Source organism: Solanum dulcamara, chromosome 2, assembly GCF_947179165.1.
Source record: "Solanum dulcamara chromosome 2, daSolDulc1.2, whole genome shotgun sequence".
NCBI lineage: Eukaryota > Viridiplantae > Streptophyta > Magnoliopsida > Solanales > Solanaceae > Solanum > Solanum dulcamara.
Genome location: NC_077238.1, coordinates 80,694,152 through 80,716,999, shown reverse-complemented (window position 1 = coordinate 80,716,999; position 22,848 = coordinate 80,694,152). Strand labels below are relative to the sequence as shown.

General features: G+C 35.3%; 2 protein-coding genes across 2 annotated transcripts; one reads left to right on the top strand and one right to left on the bottom strand.

Annotated features, from left to right (window-relative positions):
* Positions 1-1,556: 1,556 nt before the first annotated feature.
* LOC129873717 (uncharacterized) lies at positions 1,557-8,107 on the top strand. The gene is made up of 6 exons (XM_055948882.1): positions 1,557-1,655; positions 2,310-2,434; positions 4,038-4,246; positions 4,344-4,489; positions 5,936-6,210; positions 7,190-8,107. The coding sequence occupies exons 1-6, from the start codon at positions 1,557-1,559 to the stop codon at positions 7,434-7,436; spliced, it is 1,101 nt and encodes a 366-aa protein (XP_055804857.1). The 3' UTR covers positions 7,437-8,107.
* A 6,671-nt stretch (positions 8,108-14,778) lies between these two features.
* On the bottom strand, positions 14,779-19,307 carry LOC129881000 (eukaryotic translation initiation factor 2 subunit gamma-like). Its single transcript, XM_055955297.1, has 9 exons — positions 19,248-19,307; positions 18,226-18,370; positions 18,009-18,070; positions 17,265-17,377; positions 17,086-17,188; positions 16,394-16,621; positions 16,081-16,299; positions 15,611-15,871; positions 14,779-15,383 (listed from the first exon to the last, which is right to left on the bottom strand). The coding sequence occupies exons 2-9, from the start codon at positions 18,329-18,331 to the stop codon at positions 15,081-15,083; spliced, it is 1,395 nt and encodes a 464-aa protein (XP_055811272.1). The 5' UTR covers positions 18,332-18,370; positions 19,248-19,307; the 3' UTR covers positions 14,779-15,080.
* Between the last annotated feature and the right edge of the window lie 3,541 nt (positions 19,308-22,848).

The following is a 22,848-nucleotide window of genomic DNA, read 5'->3' as shown; positions in this document are numbered from 1 at the left end:
CCCAACACACCAATGCTAATAAAAACACACAATTCTTTCACACAGAGAAAGACCAAGAAAATACAGAGTAAGAAAAAAACAAACAAAATGGAGAAGATAGAGCACAAGGACTTAATAAGGCAGATTTGGATTCATATATATTTTCCTACCCGTTACCCTTTCTTTCAATGTTGTCAATTCCCAGAATACTAATGTACCCTCGTGTATACAGTTGTCCAACTACTTTCTTCCTTCAACTTCTTGTAATGACCCTGAAGGTCATTTTTGGAAATTGTCATAAAAAGACTATTTTACCCCTCCGGGTAGTTTCCCCGAGTCAATTTGATTGATATCTGATGTCGGTTTCGTGGTTTTCTTGAAAAGTTGGGATGTCGAGTTTAGTAGGGTTGCACATATGGTTTGTTTATATGGGGTTCCGAACGAATCCCGAGGGTCATTCGGAGACTTAAGTAACATTGTTGTCATCTAGTGCCTGAGAGTCCTTCTCCGCGTTCCCGGAAGGACAGTTGTCCCTTCTCCGCGTTCGCGGAGGGACGTCTAGTAAGCCTCCGCGTTCGCGGAGTTTGTGATCCGCATTCACGGAGAGCAAATGACCCCTGAACAGTGACAAAGTCGGGGTCTAGCCTATTTTCACCATTTTTGGTGATTTAGGAGCTTGGGGAGGCGATTTTCAGAGGAGATTTCGTGGGAAAACTTTGGGGTAAGTGATTCTAACCTCCAATCTTGATTACCCATTGATTATTTGAGAGCTTTAGCATGAAATTGAGGTTTTTAAATGAGAGAGGTTGGGGTTTTCAAGAACTTGAATTAGTTTCAATGTTTTGATGATTGTGAGCTCGTTTTAAGTCCAAATCCACTTCCATTTTCATTAGTAAACTCCAAATACCTTGAGGATGTTTATGTAAAAATTTCTGAAATTTTCTGCTCGTTTCGAAATCGGATTTTTCGAGCATTTCAGGTCAATTTTGGCCGGGTTTCCAAAAATATGATATGGATATCGTTGGTTCCGTATTTTGATTGGGAACTTGAATTTGTATAGATTGTGGTGAATTGGAGTGCATACGGAAGGGGAAAGCTCATGTGGAGTGACCGATTGCGTATTGGCTAAGACAAGTGGACTCTTAAAAATTCGTGAATCTCTTAGAATTCCCGAATATCCCGTTGTATATGTGCTGGGGCGTAATGGGGATGAGGTTACGGATTTAATTGTGATATGAAACTAATCTAAAATGAAACGATGGGGTTAATAAAAGACTATGCGACATTGTTGGGTATTGAAACTTGTATGCCATAATCTAGATATCGATGTGTATTTGATGAGATACTTGATAGTCTAATTGTGATTGTGGTTTGTCTGAATTGATTATTCCTCATTACTTGTGTGAGCATGTTGTTGCATTGGTTCTGAAACACTGTGATGAGGTATATGATTGTGAGACCGAGGTCATTTTCGATCAGAGATATGATATGACCAAGGTCATTTTCGGCGAGAGATTGATAGGCCGAGGTCATTTCCGACGAGATTACATGATCGAGGTCATTTTCGATGAGATTATATGACCGAGGTCATTTCCGACGAGGTTGTGGGATCGAGGTCATTTTCAGTCAGAGATATGAGACCGAGGTTATTTCCGGTCAGAGACTACGAGATCGAGGTCATTTCCGGTCAGAGATTATTATGCCAAGGTCTTTGCCGGCAATTGCACACATGCATGATCATTGAGTGTGCATATACATATTCTGCATATCTGTGTTGACAGTTTGATGCTATTTGTGACATTTTGAGTATTTGTATGATATATCTATGATATTGGGCTGTGATCTGAACCTTATTGAACCGTATAGTATGAACTGTTAGGTCAGACTGATTTTTGTGCAGGTTGTAGTTTGGAGGTTCGGTTGGGTTGAAAACGGAGTTCATGTATTCTTTTAGATTTACTTAGTTCTTCTAGTTAGCTTGCTGGGTACCGTGTTGTTTGGTACTCACCCTTGCTTCTACACTTGTGTAGGTTCTGAGCCCGGACATTGATCATCGTCTCTTTTCTTGATCATTCAAGGCTTCTGAGAGATGAGAGAGGTAGCTATTGATATCCAGCGAACTCTCGTACTTCCTATATTTTTATGTTTTACTCTGTTTGAGAGTTGAAGACATATTGAGACTTGTACTTTCATTTCAGTTTCGTTATTTTAGCGGCTTGTACATGTGACAACCAATCTTTGGGGTATTTAAGTTGAAAGACTTCCGCTTTTGGTTTATTATTTATTTATTTAGACTGTTTTCGCTATATTTTCGAAATGTTGGGTTTTAGGCTGACTTGTCCGGTGGAAAAGGACAGGTGCCATCACACCTGGAATCGGATCATGACACTTCTTTAGCCACTTCCACATTTGTCGTATTCGAGAAAGCTTGCTTCGTGGCGGAACATTTAGCAATGTCAGCAGCCTAGTGAGGCTTTTTGCCTAGAAGTAGGTGTCAGGTGAGGGGACAGAGACGTCCTCTTTCGACCAGACTTGTCTCATTAATGAGAAAACTAGCAAGCCCACGGAGCGGTGCCGGTGCGCATGATACCAAGAAAGCCAAGCCAACCACTGTTTCATCCAATTAAGGATAACAGACCACTCAAGGATTTCCTGCTCTCCATCAAATACCACATCTTTTGGAAAGATTTGTATCTGTTTAGGTTTAACAGTCTCACACAGATAATCTATTATTTTCACCTTCAAATAAGGATTGAGGTGCGGAGGGAGCAACCCCATTTTTCACCTTGAATTGGTCAAAATATGCAAAATTTTTGACTTTTCGTGGAGGATTAGATCCTGTAATTGGGGGTCTTCCATTTGTCCAACTAACTGTGTGATTGAATTAATGTGGTACGTAGGAACATCCATTGTTGTTTCCTCGCTAACCCAATCTCGATCGAGAAGACAATATAGCAGAATTAGGCCAAGGCCAAACAATCCTCTTCATCAATGGCTTCCCTAAGCTCTGGTACAATTTGCTTCAATCTTGAATTTTGTAAATCCTAAATTATGTTAGATTTTCTAGTAAGTTTTAGTGAATCGAGGGTCTGTCGGAAACAACCTCTCTAACATTGAGATAGTGATAAAGTCTGCATATAGTACCCCACTTTATGGGATTACACTTGGTATATTGTTGTTTTCTAGTAGGTTTGGGAACTATTTGAGATATTTATAATAGAGATTGTCTGGTCATTCATAGTGAAATACTCTTTCTGCTTTTGCCATGAGGACTAATCTTGAACGGATCTCGTTAAATTATTGTGTTATTTTTTCCCTCTATTTGTTTTGATTGTGTGATCGTGTGCTAGTTAATCCACGATCTTCCATGACATGTGTGGAGCTACTTGAACTTTGTAGTTTGTATGACAAAATTATAATTGGAATTTTTTCGTACTGTACAATTCTTCTCACTAATCTATGCTGAAACTTGTCAATCCTTATGTTATTTTTTTGTTCTCTCTTTGCCTTGACTATGTGTTAGTTACGGTACAATTCTTCCCAGTTCTCACTAGGCTTGCCCAAAATCTCGTTAATCCTTATGTTGTTTTTTTGTTCTCTCTTTGCTTTGATTGTGTGCTAGTTAATTCACTATCTTCCGCAACAGATATGGGGAGTCACTTTTTGAAGGGTTATGAAGGGGAGGCTTGGAGCAATGATAAAGTTATTTCTATATGACCTATAGGTCACAGGTTCAAGCAGTAGAAGCAACCCACTAATGATTGCTTGCATTAGGGTGGTTTGTCTATATCACAACCCACAGGGTGCGGCCCTTCCCTGGACCCTGCATGAACACGGGATGCTTTTTGCACCGAGGTTCCCTTTTTACTTCTTGTTGGATTTCGAACTACTTGAGATTTGTATAACAAGATTACAATTGGGATTATTTATATTGTACAACTTCTCTCATTCACAGTGAAACTTTTTCTGCTTTTTGTTCTATGATAGTTAACAGACGATCTTCCTCGTCTCTATTTGACTTGGTTCAATGATATTTAACCCCCAATCTTTCGCAACAGGTACTCATGGCACCACCAAATGGTCTACATAGCTGAACACGGCTACCGTGCTGTGGCGCCTGACTTAAGAAGTTATGGAGATACTACTGGTCCACCCATTAACGACCCTTCAAAGTTTAGTATCTCTCACCTTATGGGTGATCTTATAGCACTGCTTGAAGCCAGTGGCGGAGCCAAAATTTTTAGCAGGGGGTTCAAAATCTCAAAAAGTAGACACATGAACTAGCCGAAGGGGGTTCGACATCTACTATATATACATAAAAAATTATTTTAACCATGTGTAAATAGTATAAATTTTCGCCGAAGATGAACCCCCTCACTATAAGGTGGCTCTGACCCTGCTTGAAGCCATTGCTCCTAATGAAGATAAGGTGTTTGTTGTTGTATATGACTGGGGTGCCTTAATTGCTTGGCATTTATGCCTTTTTCGGCCAGATAAAGTTGAAGCCTTGGTGAATTTGAGTGTCCATTTCCCCCAAGGAACCCACAGATGAATCCTGTTGAGGGGCTAAAGGCTTTATACGGGGAAGATTATTATATCTGCAGATTTCAGGTTCTCTCTGTTCTTGTCTCTGTATCTGTTTAATTTGTGTTTGATAGGGGTATTTTACAAGTTTTCTGGGGACAATTCAATAAGACTTGAATATGACTTCATTTACAAAAATTAATCACTCATGAAATAAAGAGCAGCACAGTGCATTAAAATCTCCTTGCATACAGGATTCAAGTTGTGGCGGAGGTAGGATTTTCACCAAGGGGTTCATCATCTACCATATATACATAAGAAAGAAAATTTGACGTTATATATACAAGGTGATTTTCCAGCAAAGAAGCTCATGGCCATTTAGGGATTGGCTGGACTACATTGAGTCTATTGTAGACAAGTCTTACCTTGCAAGCATGCTACAATATTCCATTTGTGGAACAGCTTGGACTCGTGCCTCATCACATGACAACAACTCTTATTGATGTGACAATACTCCCCTCCTCCTTCATGAAGTAAGTTCTCTAAAACTTGATATAAAATGGACAGCTCGATGCACAAAGCATCCTGCCTTAATAGGGTTTAGGGAAGGGCACACCTCAAGTTGTCTCCATGTGACCTATAGGTCCAAGGTTCGAGCCATGAAAATAGCCACTAATGTTAGCATTTCGGATAGACTGCCTATATCACATCTATCCTAATGACTCTAAAAAGTTTGTTCTATATGTACAAAGTGTTCCCCAGTAGTACTGGATATGGTAAGACGAGCTTATACCAAACATCTATGTTGCTCGGACTCACTAGAAATATTGTTGCACCTGTATTTGAAGAGTCCAAGAATCATAGCTAAACACCATTTTTTAATTACATATCCTCACCTCAACTTGTGACATACAAGTAAACAACTTTACTATTCTGCCAGACTCATTCTTGATTTTTAAAATTTGATAGGACTAATTACATTTGTCTGGACAAAATATCCATCAAAGTGAAAGATTTATTGTATGATAATTGATAGCCCACCTTGCTCTTGTATATTTTTCTAAACCACAAAAATGGCAATATACAAAATTATATTGGTAATATCAAGTCTTCAGAGCACAGATGACCTGAAAAACAAAAGTAGATCAACAAATTATCTCATTGATTTGATTGGAAAATGATAGATACCATTGAAGAATTCTTTGGAACAACTGTAAAATAAACTCCATCTTAGTCTACCCACTTAGACTTGAAAGTGTATGTTTTCGCCTCTGTTGTTAAAAAGTCATGACCCATTTGAGATTCGCCAGTAGGTTTGTCGTTTAGCGGTAACATAGAGTTTGTTCCTCTTTCTAGTGATCTAATGGTCGTAGACCACCTTGTTAGATAGGGCATAGGTTTCTTGAGAGTAAATTTTAATTGATAATTTCAGCAGCAGAAAGCTCACTATGATCTTAATCTGCAGGTACAAGGAGATATTGAAGCTGAATTTGGTCCAATTGGTGCTAAGTCAGTTCTTAAGAAAATTTTGACATACCGCGATCCTGCACCATTTTATTTTCCTAAAAGAAAAGCCCTTGAGGCTATCCCTGATGCTCCGATTGCCCTTTCAACGTGGCTTTCTGAGGAAGAGTTGGATTACTATGCCAGAAAGTTTGAGCAGAGTGGTTTCACTGGTGCACTTAACTATAACCGAGCTTTATCCATGTAAGCGTTCCTCGCCTTCTGTGATATCGTAAATTTCATTGCATTTGTTCGACATGTTAGTTGTATGCTTATATAGTTCGCAATTGTTTTGACTATTTGGGATTAAGGTTTTAGTTGTTTCTTTTATAATTGCATTAGATTTGATCTTTGTCAAGAGACTTTTAGTTCTAGTTTGAGACTTGTATGTTAGCGTAGAAGTAAATATGAGATTTTATAGCATGTTTGGCTAACTTCCTGGGAAGCCAAAAATTCTTATTTTCTTTTAAAGTGCTTATTTTAGAGAGTTGAGGTGTTCGGCTAAACTTTTAGGAAAAAAGGATGTGTTTCTAGGACCTTGGCCAAGTACAAACTACTGCTCTAATTTTGATAATAGTGTTTTTAAAATTGATTAGATAAACATGAACTGCTACTCTCCAAAAGTACTTTTTGGGAAAGCACTTCCTGAAACAAACAAATCTTGAAAGTTTGACCAAACAGACTAATAAAAAACCCTTAATTTACCTTAGAAGACACATTACTTATAACTTATTACAATTAAACAAACCGGAATGGAGCGGAATCAATACGGTAGATAACCTAACTAGTTTGTAATCGACGCATAGTAAATTGATCGATATAAATTATCAAGTTTTCTAGGAAGCCAAGAAAATTGTGAAGTTCATGAACACTAGTGTATTCTATGTTGTATAGACTCTCCAAAATTATTGCCACATTTGTGCCGGATCCTCCAAAATGCACCGTTTTTGGAGGATCCAACATGTATCCGGAAGCATTTTTAAAGAGTCTGAGCAACATAGATGTTATTAGTTGCTTTTAAACTATCTTGATCAACTTCTTCATACATGGAAGCTAGCAGGTGTTCGTCCCTTTGCCAATTACTTGAACTCTAAGTCCTCTTTAGTCAAGAAAATGACATTTTTGGCATTTGAAGTTGCCTAAATGTACATATATCCTAAAGTTTTTATCTTATGAAATGCAGAAACTGGGAACTCACGGCACCATGGACAGGGGCTCAAGTTAAAGTTCCGACGAAGTTTGTCATTGGGGAATTTGACTTGGTTTATCATATGCTAGGTGCTAAAGAGTACATACACAATGGCGGATTTAAGAAATATGTTCCGTTGTTGGAAGAAGTTGTGGTTTTGGAAGGTGCAGGTCAGTTTGTCAACCAAGAAAGGCCAGATGAGATTACCAAGCACATCTATGACTTCATTCAAAAGTTCTAAACTTCCTCTCATTAATGTTGCTCCTGTTACTTAGAAGAAAGGAATAGTAATCTAGTCTTGAGTAAAGAGCCAGAATAAATTAGTAGCTCTGCTACAATTTGTGTTAGCAGTGTCCATTAGTTGTCATAATTTGGGTTGCAAGTAAGCTTGAATTTGAAACATTGTGATAGTAAGACTTTACTATTCCATCACAAATTGGGTCCCTAATTCAATTTAATGAGAGATTAGTGATGACTTGTCTGAAATTTATGTTAGCTACGGATTATTTAACCCTGTAATTTGGCTTGTAAGATCCCCATTTGTGGAACCACATTGGATATGTTGTTATTGTTGTAATTAGTTTGAATTTTGAATGTTTTGATGTTAAGGAATTAACACCATAATTTGGCTTGTAAGTTCCCAATTTGTGGAACCACATTAGGTATGTTGTCTTTGTTGTAATTTGGCTTGTAAATTAGTTTTGAGTTTGGAACTTTTTGATGTTAAGGCTCAGGCAAAAAGTCATAGAGACAAGAACAACCGCATCTCTCGATGAAAAGGCCAGCAAAGAAAAACCCCTTCTTCTTTCCCCTAGCCTCGAGTAGGCTAGGGGAATGTCATGCTTTTTTATTTAGAAATAGTTCAACTTTAAAAGTTTATCTTACTGGTTAAAATAATTTATAGTCACACAAATATCTATGAATTGTTTTATACTATAAGTTTTAAAAATCTTTTATTTTTTCATAAAAATTTCATGTTCAATCGAACACCACAATGACAACCAAAAAAAGTTTACAACTTAACTTAAAATCTTAAGTTAACAACAAATTTATATCTTACAAATAATATTTATCCTTTGATTTAAGATGATCTGTCATTTCTTACTAGTTACTACTATATATATACCTAATTCCTTAATACGCTATAGATACCTCTATCAACTTCAGATTTGGATTATGTTTATCTTCTTCTTGAGGATTTTACTTTTCTAATGGGAAACTAGAAAAAAGTATATTTTGTTTTCTTCTTTTGAGAACTTAGATTTTTTATCTTTAATATTTTGAAAAAAACTATGTAATTTCCAAGTTTGCTATTGATATACATTTGAAATTTGAATCTCATTAAATGAGAAGTTCAAAAACAAAACTAATGAATAATTATTATTATATATAAAAGATGATATAAATTGGATATTACTCCCACAGGTCAAGGTGCTCCTACTTGTAGAATAGTTTGTATACTAAGTGTCTATAAAAAGGTTATGAAAGTAGGTCTTAAATGCAGGTGATTTAATAAGGAACATTAATAGAAATTAAATTGATGATTTACTCACAATTTTATTTCAGCGATAAAAGCGTAGCAGCAAACAAAAGCATGATATTTTAGTAGAAAAAAATAAAGATATATACCCAATCTACATTATACATTTCAATTATGCTTTAGCTGATTCTTCAAGATTTCTTGATTATAAAAAAAGAAGTTAAAATGAATAAATAAGTGCCACAGTAATTATTTATCACCTAACTTCCCCCCTAAGCAGTGAAGCGAGGAAAAGAAGACAACAAAAAAAGAGTAAAAAGATGAGAACGGATAAAAATCTAACTACAAGTAGATCATATTTGGGAAAGAAGACGACAAAGCAAGAGTAAAAAGATAAGAATAAGGATGAATATAACTATAAGTGAGATCAGATTCGCGGTTTCAATTTTATGATTTTGACTTTGACCGCCTCAATTTATTTAATTTACTCTATTCAAAAATAAATATTTTGTGATTTAAATAGAATCTGATTCAAAACTGTTATATTTGGATAAAATCTAATTGCTAATAACTCTATGTCCTTAAACTACACTGATTTGTGTGTATAAATATTCCCCTCCTTTAGGCTTAGAGGTATTCAGAGAGAAACATAAAAAAACATGAGCAAGAAAGGACTAAGTATAATACTTGAAAGCGATGAAGATGTTGGCAGTACTTTCCCACCGATTGTTAACGAAGCCCCTATCCCTATCAAACCCCTTTCATCAAATATTATAGCCGAAAAGAAACCTACTTGTGGGTTTCTTGAGTTCTGTTTATTCTGCAAGAAAAAGTTATTACCTGATCAAGATATCTACATGTACATGTAAGCATAAACCTGTATTTAATTTTTTCACTTTTTTCCTTTATCGTCACTTTGACTTGCACATTTGATAGTGTATTTTTTGTTATGAAAAATTTAAATTGAAGATTAAATATGCTTAGTTATTGACAACTGAGGGACTAAAAATGTTATTAACCCTATAAATTAAGTTAAAGTTTATAATCATTGTTATGATGAGTTGATCTTTTGTTCTAATGATATATACTTAAATGGACAGGGGTGATAGGCCATTTTGTAGCGTGGATTGCAGGAGCAAGCAAATGTCTTTGGATGAACAAGAAGCTACAAACACAAAGAAAAAACAGGCACATCTGAAAGCTTCTTCATCTTCAAAGAATTCAACATCATGCTTTAGTCCGATGTTTTTTTAGCCTTCTAGTTTTATAAAAGCAAAATTTAGTTTCGACTATTGTGTCCTGTTCCTTTTATAGTACTAGTGTTGCAAGCTGATTCAGGATTTGATCTTCTTGAGTTTGGATTTAGAAATTTTATTACCACCCGTCTAAGTTACTTAGTTTGAAGTCTATTATTCGTACTTTCTAGTGCATTTTTAAGATATCTAAAGTATCTCTTTTTCAAGGAGTTTTTATCACAAAAAGGGACAATTTGATAATAATAACTTATTTTCTAGCCTCCAAGTGATAGGGGCAAGTCACTGTTGCTATCTGTTTTGGTGAGCACACATTTTGTTGTGTCATTGGTCATGTATTTATCCCACAGTTCAAAGATCATTATTAATCTTTGAGCTTTAAATGAAGTAATATTCAAACAAGAATGAGCCAATAAGAGAGCACATTTCAACTGTTCAAGTAAAAATTTAACTATATGAAGTTGGAGTCAAATAATAGGCCAAATTCATAAATAGCCCCGTAAAACTTGTCTGATCGAACCACCTAAACTAAGTCAATAACCATTTGAACACCTAACCTATAGTCAAATTGTGTCAATTGAACACATATTTAACAATGTAGTTGGGTAAACTATATTCACACTGTAACAATATTTATTGGGGTAACATAAACACCAAAGATATAATAATTCTATAAAAACACATCCCACTTCACTCTTTTCCTTTCATACCATTCATTAAAGTCATATTTTCTCTCCCACTAGATTTAGCAAGAAGCAAGGGAAGAATGAATCAAAAATGCTTCAGAAGGTAAGAGAAAATGTACATGTATGTGAATTTTCCACTAGATCTTTGTAGATGGGAATTTTCAAACATTGTAACATCCCCATCAATGTCACCACCGAGCTCAACCAGATTTGAATAGGAGCACAACTTTTGAATCCAAATACAAGTATACAAGGTGGTTCCTACACAGGAAAAGGTAAAACACAAAAATATCATGATCCATTGATGCATCATAAATTTAAGTCAATCTTTCATTTTCAAAGCAAACAAATATTCGAAAAGCATAATGAACAACAAGACTTTCCGTCCTCAACAAACTCTATAATGTGTCAATATTACAAAGGAGAGAAGGAAATAAACAATTGACGACATAGTAGCAACCTTTGTAATTGTTTTGTCTATTCTGCTTTTTAATTTGTTGTGATTGTATTTTTATTCAATGGAGTCAAGCCAAAAAAGGGATCCAGCTTCTTTTTTTAAAAGAAAATTTAGTATTTTTTATTTTTGTATGAAATTGCGCTTCAGTTGAAAAAATATCGTGCTTCACTTCACGCTTGTCGCTTTGGTGAAGCAAGCCCTTGTCGCCTTTTTCCGCTTCTTACTCTCCAAGACACTGCCTATAGCTTTTGGCTGTATTGCAACTAGCGCCAGCCTTCATATTGTTTGATACCAAGGGTAAGTAACCTATAAAAAAACTAGAAAACAGTCTGATCTCCATTGCAAGCCATCATGGAAATCCCTTTCTTTCTATAGGTACCCAAAAATGTGATAAGTAGCACAAGTTACACAATGGAGAAGTACAAATGATTTACTGAAGTGACCGAAAGAGGCTTAAGTATACATTGACAATTGAAACCTTACACTGACAAAGAATGAACACTCTATCAAACTATTAAAGGATCAGTCCTATGTAAAGATAAATAGATACTACTGTTAGTTGCAGACGCTGATTCTCTGGTAAATATACCTCAAACGGAAGGGAAACGCATAAGTAGATAGATTTGATGAATTACACAAAAATGGATCACTAAAACAGAGAGCTCTTCCTGTTAAAAAATAAATAAAAAATAGAGAGCTCTTATAAGACATGATCAACTTCTAACTTCATTTAGAAATGATCAACTTCTAACCCACTTCATCAGACATTGATTTGCATCGCAAGCACATTGATTTTCATATGTGACCAATTAGGCATTTAGATAATACTCTACACGTAATCCTTTTTAAGGCATCTCACAAGACCACTGCTAATTACAAAAACCATTGATCGCCGAAAAGATTAGACTAACAATGGTAAAATTTCATAGCAATAAACTTAAGTTCCATCTTTATAAATGGCAATGCAGGCTTTGCCTAGAGTAGCATATAGGAGTTTTACCTATCAGATTTACTGTAACGGATCATAAAACAGATAAAACAGAAATAGTTGAATTAACTTGGGAGATCTGAAGAAATAAGTTTGAGATAAAATCAGAAGTTCAAAAATGCTTTAAGTGCACACATAAGCAGAACATCTCCCAAGGCTTGTAGATTAAGAGAAAATCTTTGGAACAAGATTTCCACCATTGTACATGTATTCACAAGAGGAATTGCGGAGGTGGTCAATTGACAGCTTATTTTGTGTTAGCACGTTTGTCAAGAAAACAAGCACATAACAAGGTAGACAACGTCGTAGAAATCCTAGTAATATTGGCCGTTGATGTATTTAAGAGTCTATCGGGTACAAAAGGTTTTTTACATCACTGGGGACGACAAAACCATATACTGGCCATCCAATTCCAAAAAGAAACACATTAACTTTTCATAGTCGTTTGATTGATGGTGTCCATTGCCATTTTCTTTCTTGTAGAAAGAAACAAAAGTTCGAGAATGTGTTAGCACATGTTATACCAATTTGTTACAAGTACTAGCATAATTCTAATTAAGTAGTCAAGTAACAGCCTTATGCTAGTGAACCTACACATATTCTACCGGGACAAGTGAAAACCTCAACACAATTTTTTCTAACCAAACCCCTCCCCTGTTAAGCCTTTCTTTTGGACCATCAAAGATCAAAATATAGCCGAAAATAAGATCTTTTGACAAGTTATTCAATATGCACAAGTACTAATCCGCCCTGGCATTCAAAACAAAGACTGCGGAAGGCTAGATTTGCATAGTTCCAAAATATATTGCACATTTGCATATCATTGCAATAGGTCACAATAAGAAAACAATTAAGCTTTAGCTATTTTACCATACTATCTTCTAAAGTATCTATTTCTAATAAGATAAAGAGAAATTTGTTTTCTTTTACAAATGTTAATCAATATAACCAATGCAGCACCTTTGTACTTGAAAAAGAAAAGGCTGGAAAGATCAAAAGACCCAAGCATATTTACCAAAGTTTTTTCCAACAATGCAATGCCAAGTAGGGTCATACTTCTTGTTGAAGTCCTTCTTAATCTGTTCTGCTACATCCTTTTCTACACTATGCTACTCAAATGCCTAAAATATACACAGATAGGAATGTTAATAACCATGTCAGATTATCAGTGTAGAGACTTAAAATTCTGGACCCTTCATGACAATCAAGCAAAGATGCATGGCATGGTTTGGTCAAGAAATACACTTTTTGCTCCTTGAATCAAAAAATAAAACTTAGACAATAAATAGAGAACATTTCTATCTTATACTCACAAATTAAATATTTAAAACTGCTTTACTCAAAATTTTCTCGAAAAAAATGGAATCTTCATTACAATGTTCCTTTGTTCGGGAAATACACTGCTTCCACCTCTAATTAGAGAAATTAACTTAGAGACAGACAATAATCATGAGAGATTCCAAATCTACTCAAGCATTCATTAATTAAATTGATTAATTCATGATTTTAGTTATTTATTTTCTCATTTCGAGCATCCGTTCTGAATAATCAGCAAACTTGAACTCACTAGTTCTAAATGGAATGGCAGGGAGCGAGAGAGTAATACAGCAATAGCAATGTCCATTCATTAATTCAACTGGTTATTTCATGATTTCAGTTACTTATTTTTCCCATTTCGAAATTCCTTTGTGAAAATTTCAACTCGATCGTTCTAAATGGAATGGCAGAAACACAAAGAGAGTATACAGCAATAGCAATGTTCATCCATTAATTCAATTGGTTAATTCATGATTTCAGTTACTTATTTTCTCACTTCGAAATTCCTTCGTGAATAATCAGCAATTTTGAACTCAATAGTTCTAAATGCAGGTGAATAATCAGCAATTTTTTGAACTCAATAGTTCTACATCGCGGTGAATAATCAGCAATTTTGAACTCAATAGTTCTAAATCGCGGTGAATAATCAGCAACTTTTGAACTCAATAGTTCTAAATGCAGGTGAATAATCCGCAATTTTTTAACTCAATAGTTCTGAATCGCGGTGAATAATCAGCAATTTTTGAACTCAATAGTTCTAAATCGCGGTGAATAATCAGCAATTTTTGAACTCAATAGTTCTAAATCGCGGTGAATAATCAGCAATTTTTTAACTCAATAGTTCAAAATGCAGGTGAATAATCCGCAATTTTTGAACTCAATAATTCCACATACCGGTGAATAATCAGCGATTTTGAATTCAATGCTTCTAAATGCAATATCAGAGAGACAAAGAGAGAGAGAGTATACAGCAATAGCAATGTCGACAGCTTCATTCTGCACGATATGTTCCATATCGGCACTTTTGATAGAAGGATCTGAATTCGAAGAGGCTTTTCGATCATCGCTGGCCGATAAGGAGTTTCAATCGTCCGTCGTCTGACGAAGACTTTACCACAACAGTTCCGGCTCCGAAACCGGTTCTCTTCGTGTCTTCGCTCATTTCTTCTACTTCGCTCAAATATTTATATTGAAATTAATTATAAGATATATGCAGAGAGAAAGTTGTTTCCGATAAATTTTGTGCTATTTTTACTTGTCCGCTTACAATTTTGCCCATATTTTGAACAATAATTTGAGAAAAAAGTAATATTGAGAGTAAAATGGAAAAAATGTCTTTTCTTAATACATTAAAGTGACAAATAAAAGTGAATCAAATTTTAAAATATTGGATAAATAAAAGTAAAAAAAAGTATTATTATATTAATGGCTGATTTTTCTAACCAACTATGTAGCAACTGCACTGAGAATTCAAGTATTATACTTCATTAATCCGATCCTTTGTAGGAACTACCCGATCTGCCGTACTTCGAAATGGAACTCACTTTAATAACCACCTAAACTAATGAATTACAAGTTACAATCCACTTGGACAATGAAATACACGACAAAAAATGTAAGAACATAAAGAGTATCCAGAATTCCAAATTCTCTTCTTGTTTGAATAGTTTTTCCTGCTGCTGAGAGACTAGTTATGTAATTTGCTCACAAGGGGGAAGATGGAACATCAAGAGTAATACCAGCCTGGATTTCACCCCAACCGATAAGACGCCAGTGCTTCTCGATTCTCCGGCTAAGAGCAATTTTCTCCCCCTTGCTGGTACATACGGGGGACGTTAATTGCAGTTTCGCGAAAACATTCTTGATAGCGACAACACGAGCCCCAGTTGACATAGACCCTATATTTAACATGAGAATTTCTCCCTTTGCCAACTTTGACACTCTACCCTGTTTCTCTGAGTCCTTTGTCCTCACACCCAAAAGACGTCGTAGCAAAAAGAAATTCACCTGTGTTACAAAGGTATAGAAATAAAGAAAGGATACATGAGAGCACTCTAAGAAGAACTCAGTTGGAGGGAAGATAAAACAAGCCTATTTGATAACACAATCATTAAAAAAAAAGAGCCAGTAGTTCGAAACTTTAGACAAGAAAAGGTATATATACATTGATTGAAAAATCAGTTCTTTAAGAAGAGACGTAAAAGTCTTTGATGAGTACAAGGAAGTCATTTTACCTCTAGTTCAACGTAAATTTCAGGAAGTGACCCGACCTCCCCAAGAACCTGTCCCACCAATCGATCAGCACGTGTCAGTGTTGGATCCATAGTTGTTCCAACTCCAATGAGGCCTCCAGGCACGGCAAATTGTAGTTCATTTTGCTCGGCAAACAATGATACTATTCTTGAATATATTGGAGTACATTTGATGTTGCCACTCTCATCTTTCACAACAATTCCAGGACGAATCTCGATAAGTTGATTAACTTTCAGTACACCCTGCGCAAAGAATCTAATTAAAATTTATCGTGAACAACTTCCAATGAGATCTTCGTTTCTTCATGTCTAACACTAATAGGCTTCAGTACATGTTGAAGGGATAATCAAATAAAAATGGCCTTCAGGCGTTAATTGATTACATGGTGAAACTAAAAGCCTAACATTAAAGAAGCTATGAGTTGCATCATATCATTGATTGCAGAAGATACCTTCAAAATACTGCCACCAGCAACACCCCCTCTTATATCATCAACTTCAAAACCAGGTTTATTAACATCAAATGACCGGATAACAATCATATTTGGTGGTGAGATGAAATTCCTCTCAGGAATGGGAATTTTTTTCACAATATATTCACAGACGACATCGATGTTGTACTTTAATTGTGCAGATATTGGTACAACTGGGGCACCATCTGCAACAGTTCCCTGAACAAGGATTTGAAATATGGTTTTATAACACATCCTTTCATATATCAAGCACAGAATGTGAGAGGCCAATGAATACCAGTATTCCACTAACCTGAATAAATTTCTGAATTGCCTCATGCTGGTTGATAGCAACGTTTTCCTGAACTAGATCAACCTTATTTTGAAGAATTATTATATGTTGGAGGCGCATAATTTCTACAGCAGCTAAATGTTCAGAAGTTTGAGGTTGGGGGCAGCTCTCATTGGCAGCAATTAGAAGTAAGGCGCCATCCATAATTGCGGCTCCATTAAGCATAGTAGCCATTAGAATATCATGACCCTGCAGCAAAAGATGTCATATACAACATTGATATATCAGGAAACTAAATGCTCAAGGACAATGATATTGTCGCAAAATGAACCTAAACAACTGGCATGAGGCTGCAGGAGAAAGTGTCTATGCCTGAATTGTTAATCATTGATGTCATTCTCAACTTCCTAGACTTTTTTAAATCGTCACAAAAGATAATAGGTAATGCAAGTTAAATAAGAACAGCAAAGCTTATATGTAGTGTGGAATATTCACTACAAAAGAAAAGCAGTAACAATTCACAGTAAGATTTCTTCTTTGATACTTTTCTCTTGCTTTAATTCCAACGCCACAATCCTTAAATTTTTCTCTTCTATGGATGTAGGTCATAACTACGTTCAGTAAGACAATAAAAGTTTATCTGTATAGAAACAAAATGCACAAGTAAAATGGAAGCAATACATACTGTAGAAAGTGGCATGTGTGGAACTTACCGGGCAATCAACAAAAGACACATGCCTCAGCAATTTCATTTTGCAGTTCTCAAAACCAGGTACATCACACACGGGACTGTCTTCTTTTCCACTTCCATAAGCCCTGGAAAGGATTGCTGTTACAACACAAGCTACCAGATGAAGCACAAGAATGATTCTTTCTCAAATCAAGGACTTACTTGTAGCACGCAGGTCTAGGACAGCGCTCTTCTTCACATTTGTATATCTTAGCATTTGCATATCCAAGCTTAATTGTAATATTACGCTCTAACTCATTTTTAAACCGAACAGTCTGCAAAATTAAGGGGTATGATTACTCATTTTTAAACCGAACAGTCTGCAAAATTAAGGGGTATGATTATTTGCAGTCTGACTACTTTCACCGGACACATAGTAAAACAAGTAAGACGAAACAAAGTTCAGATCAAATAATGACTTACAAATCAACACCTAATAACTATCAATCGAGCCACAACAGATAAAAAAAAAATCCTGAAAAAGCTGATTACTCCAGCATAATTTTCCCAAACTACTAATACAGGCTCTGTGTCGTTGCAATATGAGCTAATATAATAGTAGCTTTGATTTATAATCACTATACTAAATAGGAGGGCGTGGAATTACTTTATTTTTTAATCATCACAAAAGGAAAAGGACAGAAACCAGAAATGCTTTCTAGTTGATGAAGTAAACAGCAAAATACCCTTAGATATCAAAAGATTAACAGAAAGAATAGTTGTTCCCACAAATACATAGGTAAATAAGTATCTATATTTACAGTTTAGTAAGATCAACATATCATTTGGTTGTAACTCAAGAGATACAGTTAAAAAGAGGAAAGTCAAATATTGACAAGAGCTTGTTTAACTAGAGGAACAAATTTAACTCCATTGATGAAGGTCCAGAATTTTAAACAGTCATACCTGCACACCAGATATAGCTTTTACAACTGTTGACTTCCCATGAGCCACATGGCCAATAGTACCTAGAATATGAAATTACATATCAGAATTAAAGTGTAACACAGATTGTCTGGAGAGAGAATGGAACGGAAAAAAAAGAGAGGTCATATTCCATGTACGAAATGACGTAAGCACTTGTCGAATGCAAGTAATCAATAATTCTTAATTACTAGTTTACCAATGTTTATTGTTGCCTGACGAGAAATAACTTCAGGTGAAAGCGGATGTAGCTTTGCCACATCCAATTTGCTTAGATCCTGCTCCATCAATCCTTTCCGAGACATTTTGGCTGGTGTTCAATACTTCAGAAGCAAGTTTCAACTCTGAATTTCAGAATAAAGACAAGGAAATTCATCTTCAAAACAAGCAAGTTGAACAACACATCAGTCTACTCAAAGCATAGGGCTTCAGACAATGCAGCTTAATCGCCAAAGTTATTTCGTTAAGCAGAGAATATTCAGAACGACTCATTGTTAACTTTGTTCTACTGTCAATTCCATACCAAGGAGATGGAACATTGCTGATCAAAGACTAATCTCCACTCGCCCACCCTTGAATCTTGATGACCAAGGGATTCATCAGATAATTCTAACATCCTAGCATCTAGAAGTGACATTATTTTTTGTTTTTTAATAAATGCATCAATATCACCAATTGACACTATCAGGCTGAATACATATTTTAATTTACAATAGTAGTATATGAGTTAGCTTGCATGTACTTCTCGACTACTCCACTAACCCACCGGCACAGGTACTGAGTAATTCTATCCACCAAGAATTAGGTGGATGGAAGAATTCACTTGGCGTTTTCTAAGCGAGGACTAGAATCATGTTAGGTTGAATTTAACTTAGTGTTTTGTCTCTAACGGAATTTGAACCCGAAACCTGGTGATGCTTAACTCACTTCATATTGACCACTATGCCACACACTTGGGTGCAAGTTGCTAAATTTCTACCAAAACACTTCCCACAAAAAAGAAAAGTAGACACTTTTAACAGCTGTAACATCAATCTGTATTTTTTTAAAATGAATATTCAATACTATTATTCAGGAAATGGAAACAAACACAGCAACATGTTAATTTAATCAACTAGAAATCTGCATTTTATCACTAAAAACCATTGCAAAAAATAAAAAGTTTTTTATTAGAGATACGCTTGTAAGGAAATATGTAGAGAGAGAAAGATAGAAACATACAAATCAGCCGTCGGAGAAGGAGTTGGCAAGCAGCAGCAGAGGGTTTGGCAAAAATTAACGAACAAAGCAGTTAGAATTTGGGCTTTAAGAATTGGGCCAATATTGCCTGCTACAGTGAGTGGTTGGGCCTGTTTTGGGCCACAACTCACGGGTTGGATTAACCCAGTCGATGCTAATACGTGTCGTACTTATGGCTGTACAGGGCAAACCGATAAACCGCACCCAACCGACAAACCGAACCAAACTGGAAAAAAAACCCGACTAGTGGTTTGATTTGACTTGGTTTGGTGTTTGGAAAAAAACCCGACCATTATAGGGTTGGTTTGGTTTTAACTAAAAAAAGTCAAACCGAACTCAAACCGACCCGATTATAGATATACTACTTTTAAATTATGTTATACATAAAAATATTTATTAAAATGTAATTTATAAATATTTTTTAAAAAAAATTCATAATTTTTGTTTTCTTTCTTACATTTATATTTGGACTTGAGAAGCCCATCTAAATAATATACAAAAAAAGTCCATCTAATAAAGTTATATTATAAAGTTAAAACTTCAAACAGTGTTCTGCGTCCATCTTATATGTTGATATTTTGTACTAGAACTCTTTTTAAGAAGCACTGCTCTGTGCTTTTTATTAGATATTATGAAAAACCCAAAAAACCCGAAAAAATCCGAAAAACCGGAAAAACCCGAAAAAACCCGAAAAACCCGAGAAAAATTGATATCGAAAAAACCGAATTTTATTGGTTTGGTTTGGTTTATAGATTTAATAACCCGACATAAATGGTTTGATTTGGTTTGTAAAAAATCTGAATCAACCCGGTCCATGTACACCCCTAGTCATACTCGTATACATTTTATCACTTAACTATGATTAATTATGTATTTTCGTATCAATATACTTTCTCCATCTCAAATTATTTGTCGTGAATTCTAAAGATAGTTGTCTCAATTTATTTTTGAATTTTAAAATACAAAACAAAATTAATCATTTTTTTATTTTATCCGTAGTAGTAATTGTTCATAAATATTACAAAAACATTTCAATATCGTATGCTTAATGAAGAGATTATGACAAGAGGGAGTTGCTTGGATGGTAAGCATCCCGCACTTTCTATCTTAAGGTTGTAAGTTTAAGTCACCAAGGAAGCAAAAAAGACGGGAGCTCCTGGGGGAATGGTAAAAAAAATAATCAAGAGATTATATCTTAAATATAAATGAGGGGAAAATATTCAAAAAAAATCCTAACTTATATTTTCTTAAGAGGCGTGGAAAAGAGAAACGCGACAGATTATTTGAGACAGAGAGAGTAATGTTTAACCGTGATAACTTTTATTAATTTGGTGTAAATACTAAATTTATGAGCAAGTTTTTTCTATGCATTTATCAATGACATTTTGTGGTTGTTCCACAAGCATTGTCTAACTCTAAAAAAATGGTTACACTTTGTCTAATTTATTTTAGAATTACATTAGTGTTCAGACCAGCTTGCTTGTACTTCGATTAGTTGATTGTATACCAACTAACTTTCATGAGCATTGGTATCATGTAATGTTGTCCACTAAAATGTGACAGATAAAAAGTATTCATGTAGTATTTTCTAAAATTTGAAAGATTTTTATGCTAAATTCTCGAGGCCAATCGATACGTGATTCGAAATTCGGTGAATAAAAGGTTGTCTTCCTATCCTTTTTCACTTAAAACTCTGGCTTAAGAGCAATAAATTCTATTCTAGCATGCACTTAAATCAAACATCATGTCATTTTTATTACTGATCCAAAATCCTTAAGAAGGGGCTCAACTGAATCTCTTTTGTTCAAAAATTATACTATGTATCTAGGTAAAATGAAATATAATGCATAGATACAAACGGTTGAATCCCTCTTATACAAGGTGAGCATCCAGTCATATAGTGGCAAATGGCACTCCATAAATGTTACTACTGTATAGTGTATCGGTTGTGAATTTGACTTCCAGATGTTCCATTTTTATATTTCGGTGAAATTCCTGCCTCCGCTACTGATTCTTGATCATTAAGTTGTATTGCCAGGCAACAGATACCCATAACATCAGATCAAAGATGGAATGGTCACTGATGCTTTATTTCAAGCATCGGCTATCGAGCTAATTTTTTTTATTGAATAATCGTAGTGTTCAAATCAATTTGTATAGGCTTTGACTAATTTTTTACCACCTGAAAGTTCCATACACCTAATCAACAAACCTGCAAGATCATTCCTTGATCTTCAATAGAATATTAAAAGGGCCATAATATTTATTTTACCCGAACTTTTTTAAAATGTCATAAGGTGGATATTGGATCCTCCAAAAGTAGTTCATTTATGAAGAATACGACACAGGTGAGGCAACATCTTGAATGTTGGCACAATCAGTCGTTAAATGCTTCTTGTTGCATAGTTTCAATCTTTTTCAAGAAAGGGCCTTACACAGCGAGACACTAGCTGATCCCGTTAATAGGAGCAAAGGAATGTCTCTTTCGCCTTAGGAGCATTTTCTCAAAGAAAGGAGTCTCGTACAAAGGGGGGAAACAAGGCTGAGGCTGACAATACTGGCACGAAAAAGATCACTTAAATGGACAGATATGATCAATGATGTAATTCCATTCCAATGAAAGTTGTGTTCTTGTCTGACTAAACATATCCAATAACATGGTCTTCGATGTTATATGAAGAAGGGCAATCAAGAGGATACTTCTGATCAAATTCAGCCGCGATAACAAAAAGTTCTTCTCTAAGTTTATCTAAGATCATCATCTCTAGTCAGGATCCGAAGTAAGGATGATATACAAGTAGAACAATAAGCAAAAACAACACCAATTGAAGGAGAAGTACTAATTTACCCGCAACAGGACCTAACTCCACTTCTCTGAGCTCAGCACCAACAGTTCTCGTCCTGTAAACATAATTTCTCCTAAACACATCATGATCTTGACCAAAAAATGACCTGAAAATCTCATCAGGATCAAACTCATCACCAAAATTATAGTCGTTCCCTGTTCTTCTTCTCCTCACGCCACTAACATTATGCTCCTGACTATACATAATTTCGCCAGCATAACGTGTCTTATCATACTGTATCCTCGAACCATCATCACTCAAACACTTAAACGCTTTTGCTACTTTCTTAAACGCGTCTTCAGAACCCGGAGCCTTATTTTTATCAAGATGAACTTTCAACGAAATTCTCTGGTATGCTTTTCTAATTTCATCAACTGAACAACTCTTCTCCAAACCAAGAATCTCATAATAATCTTTCTTACTTTTAATTCTTCTAATCAACTCTACATGTTCCCCTGTCTCATTTTTCACACTAACAACATCAGTTTTAACCTCACTATATGTACCACGAATCGACGAATCAAGATTTTCACAAGCAACCAAAAGATCATCCAATGATAAATTTTTATTAAGACGACGTGCGATTCCAATAAATTTGAGTGCTCTCTGTTTATTACCTGATGAAATTGCATCTTTAGCAATAGTAATGCATCTTAAAGCCTCATCTTTGTTACTATCCATTGTAACATTCAGCTCATTAGCTTCAATCCTATTCAATTACAAGCCCTGAAATCAAA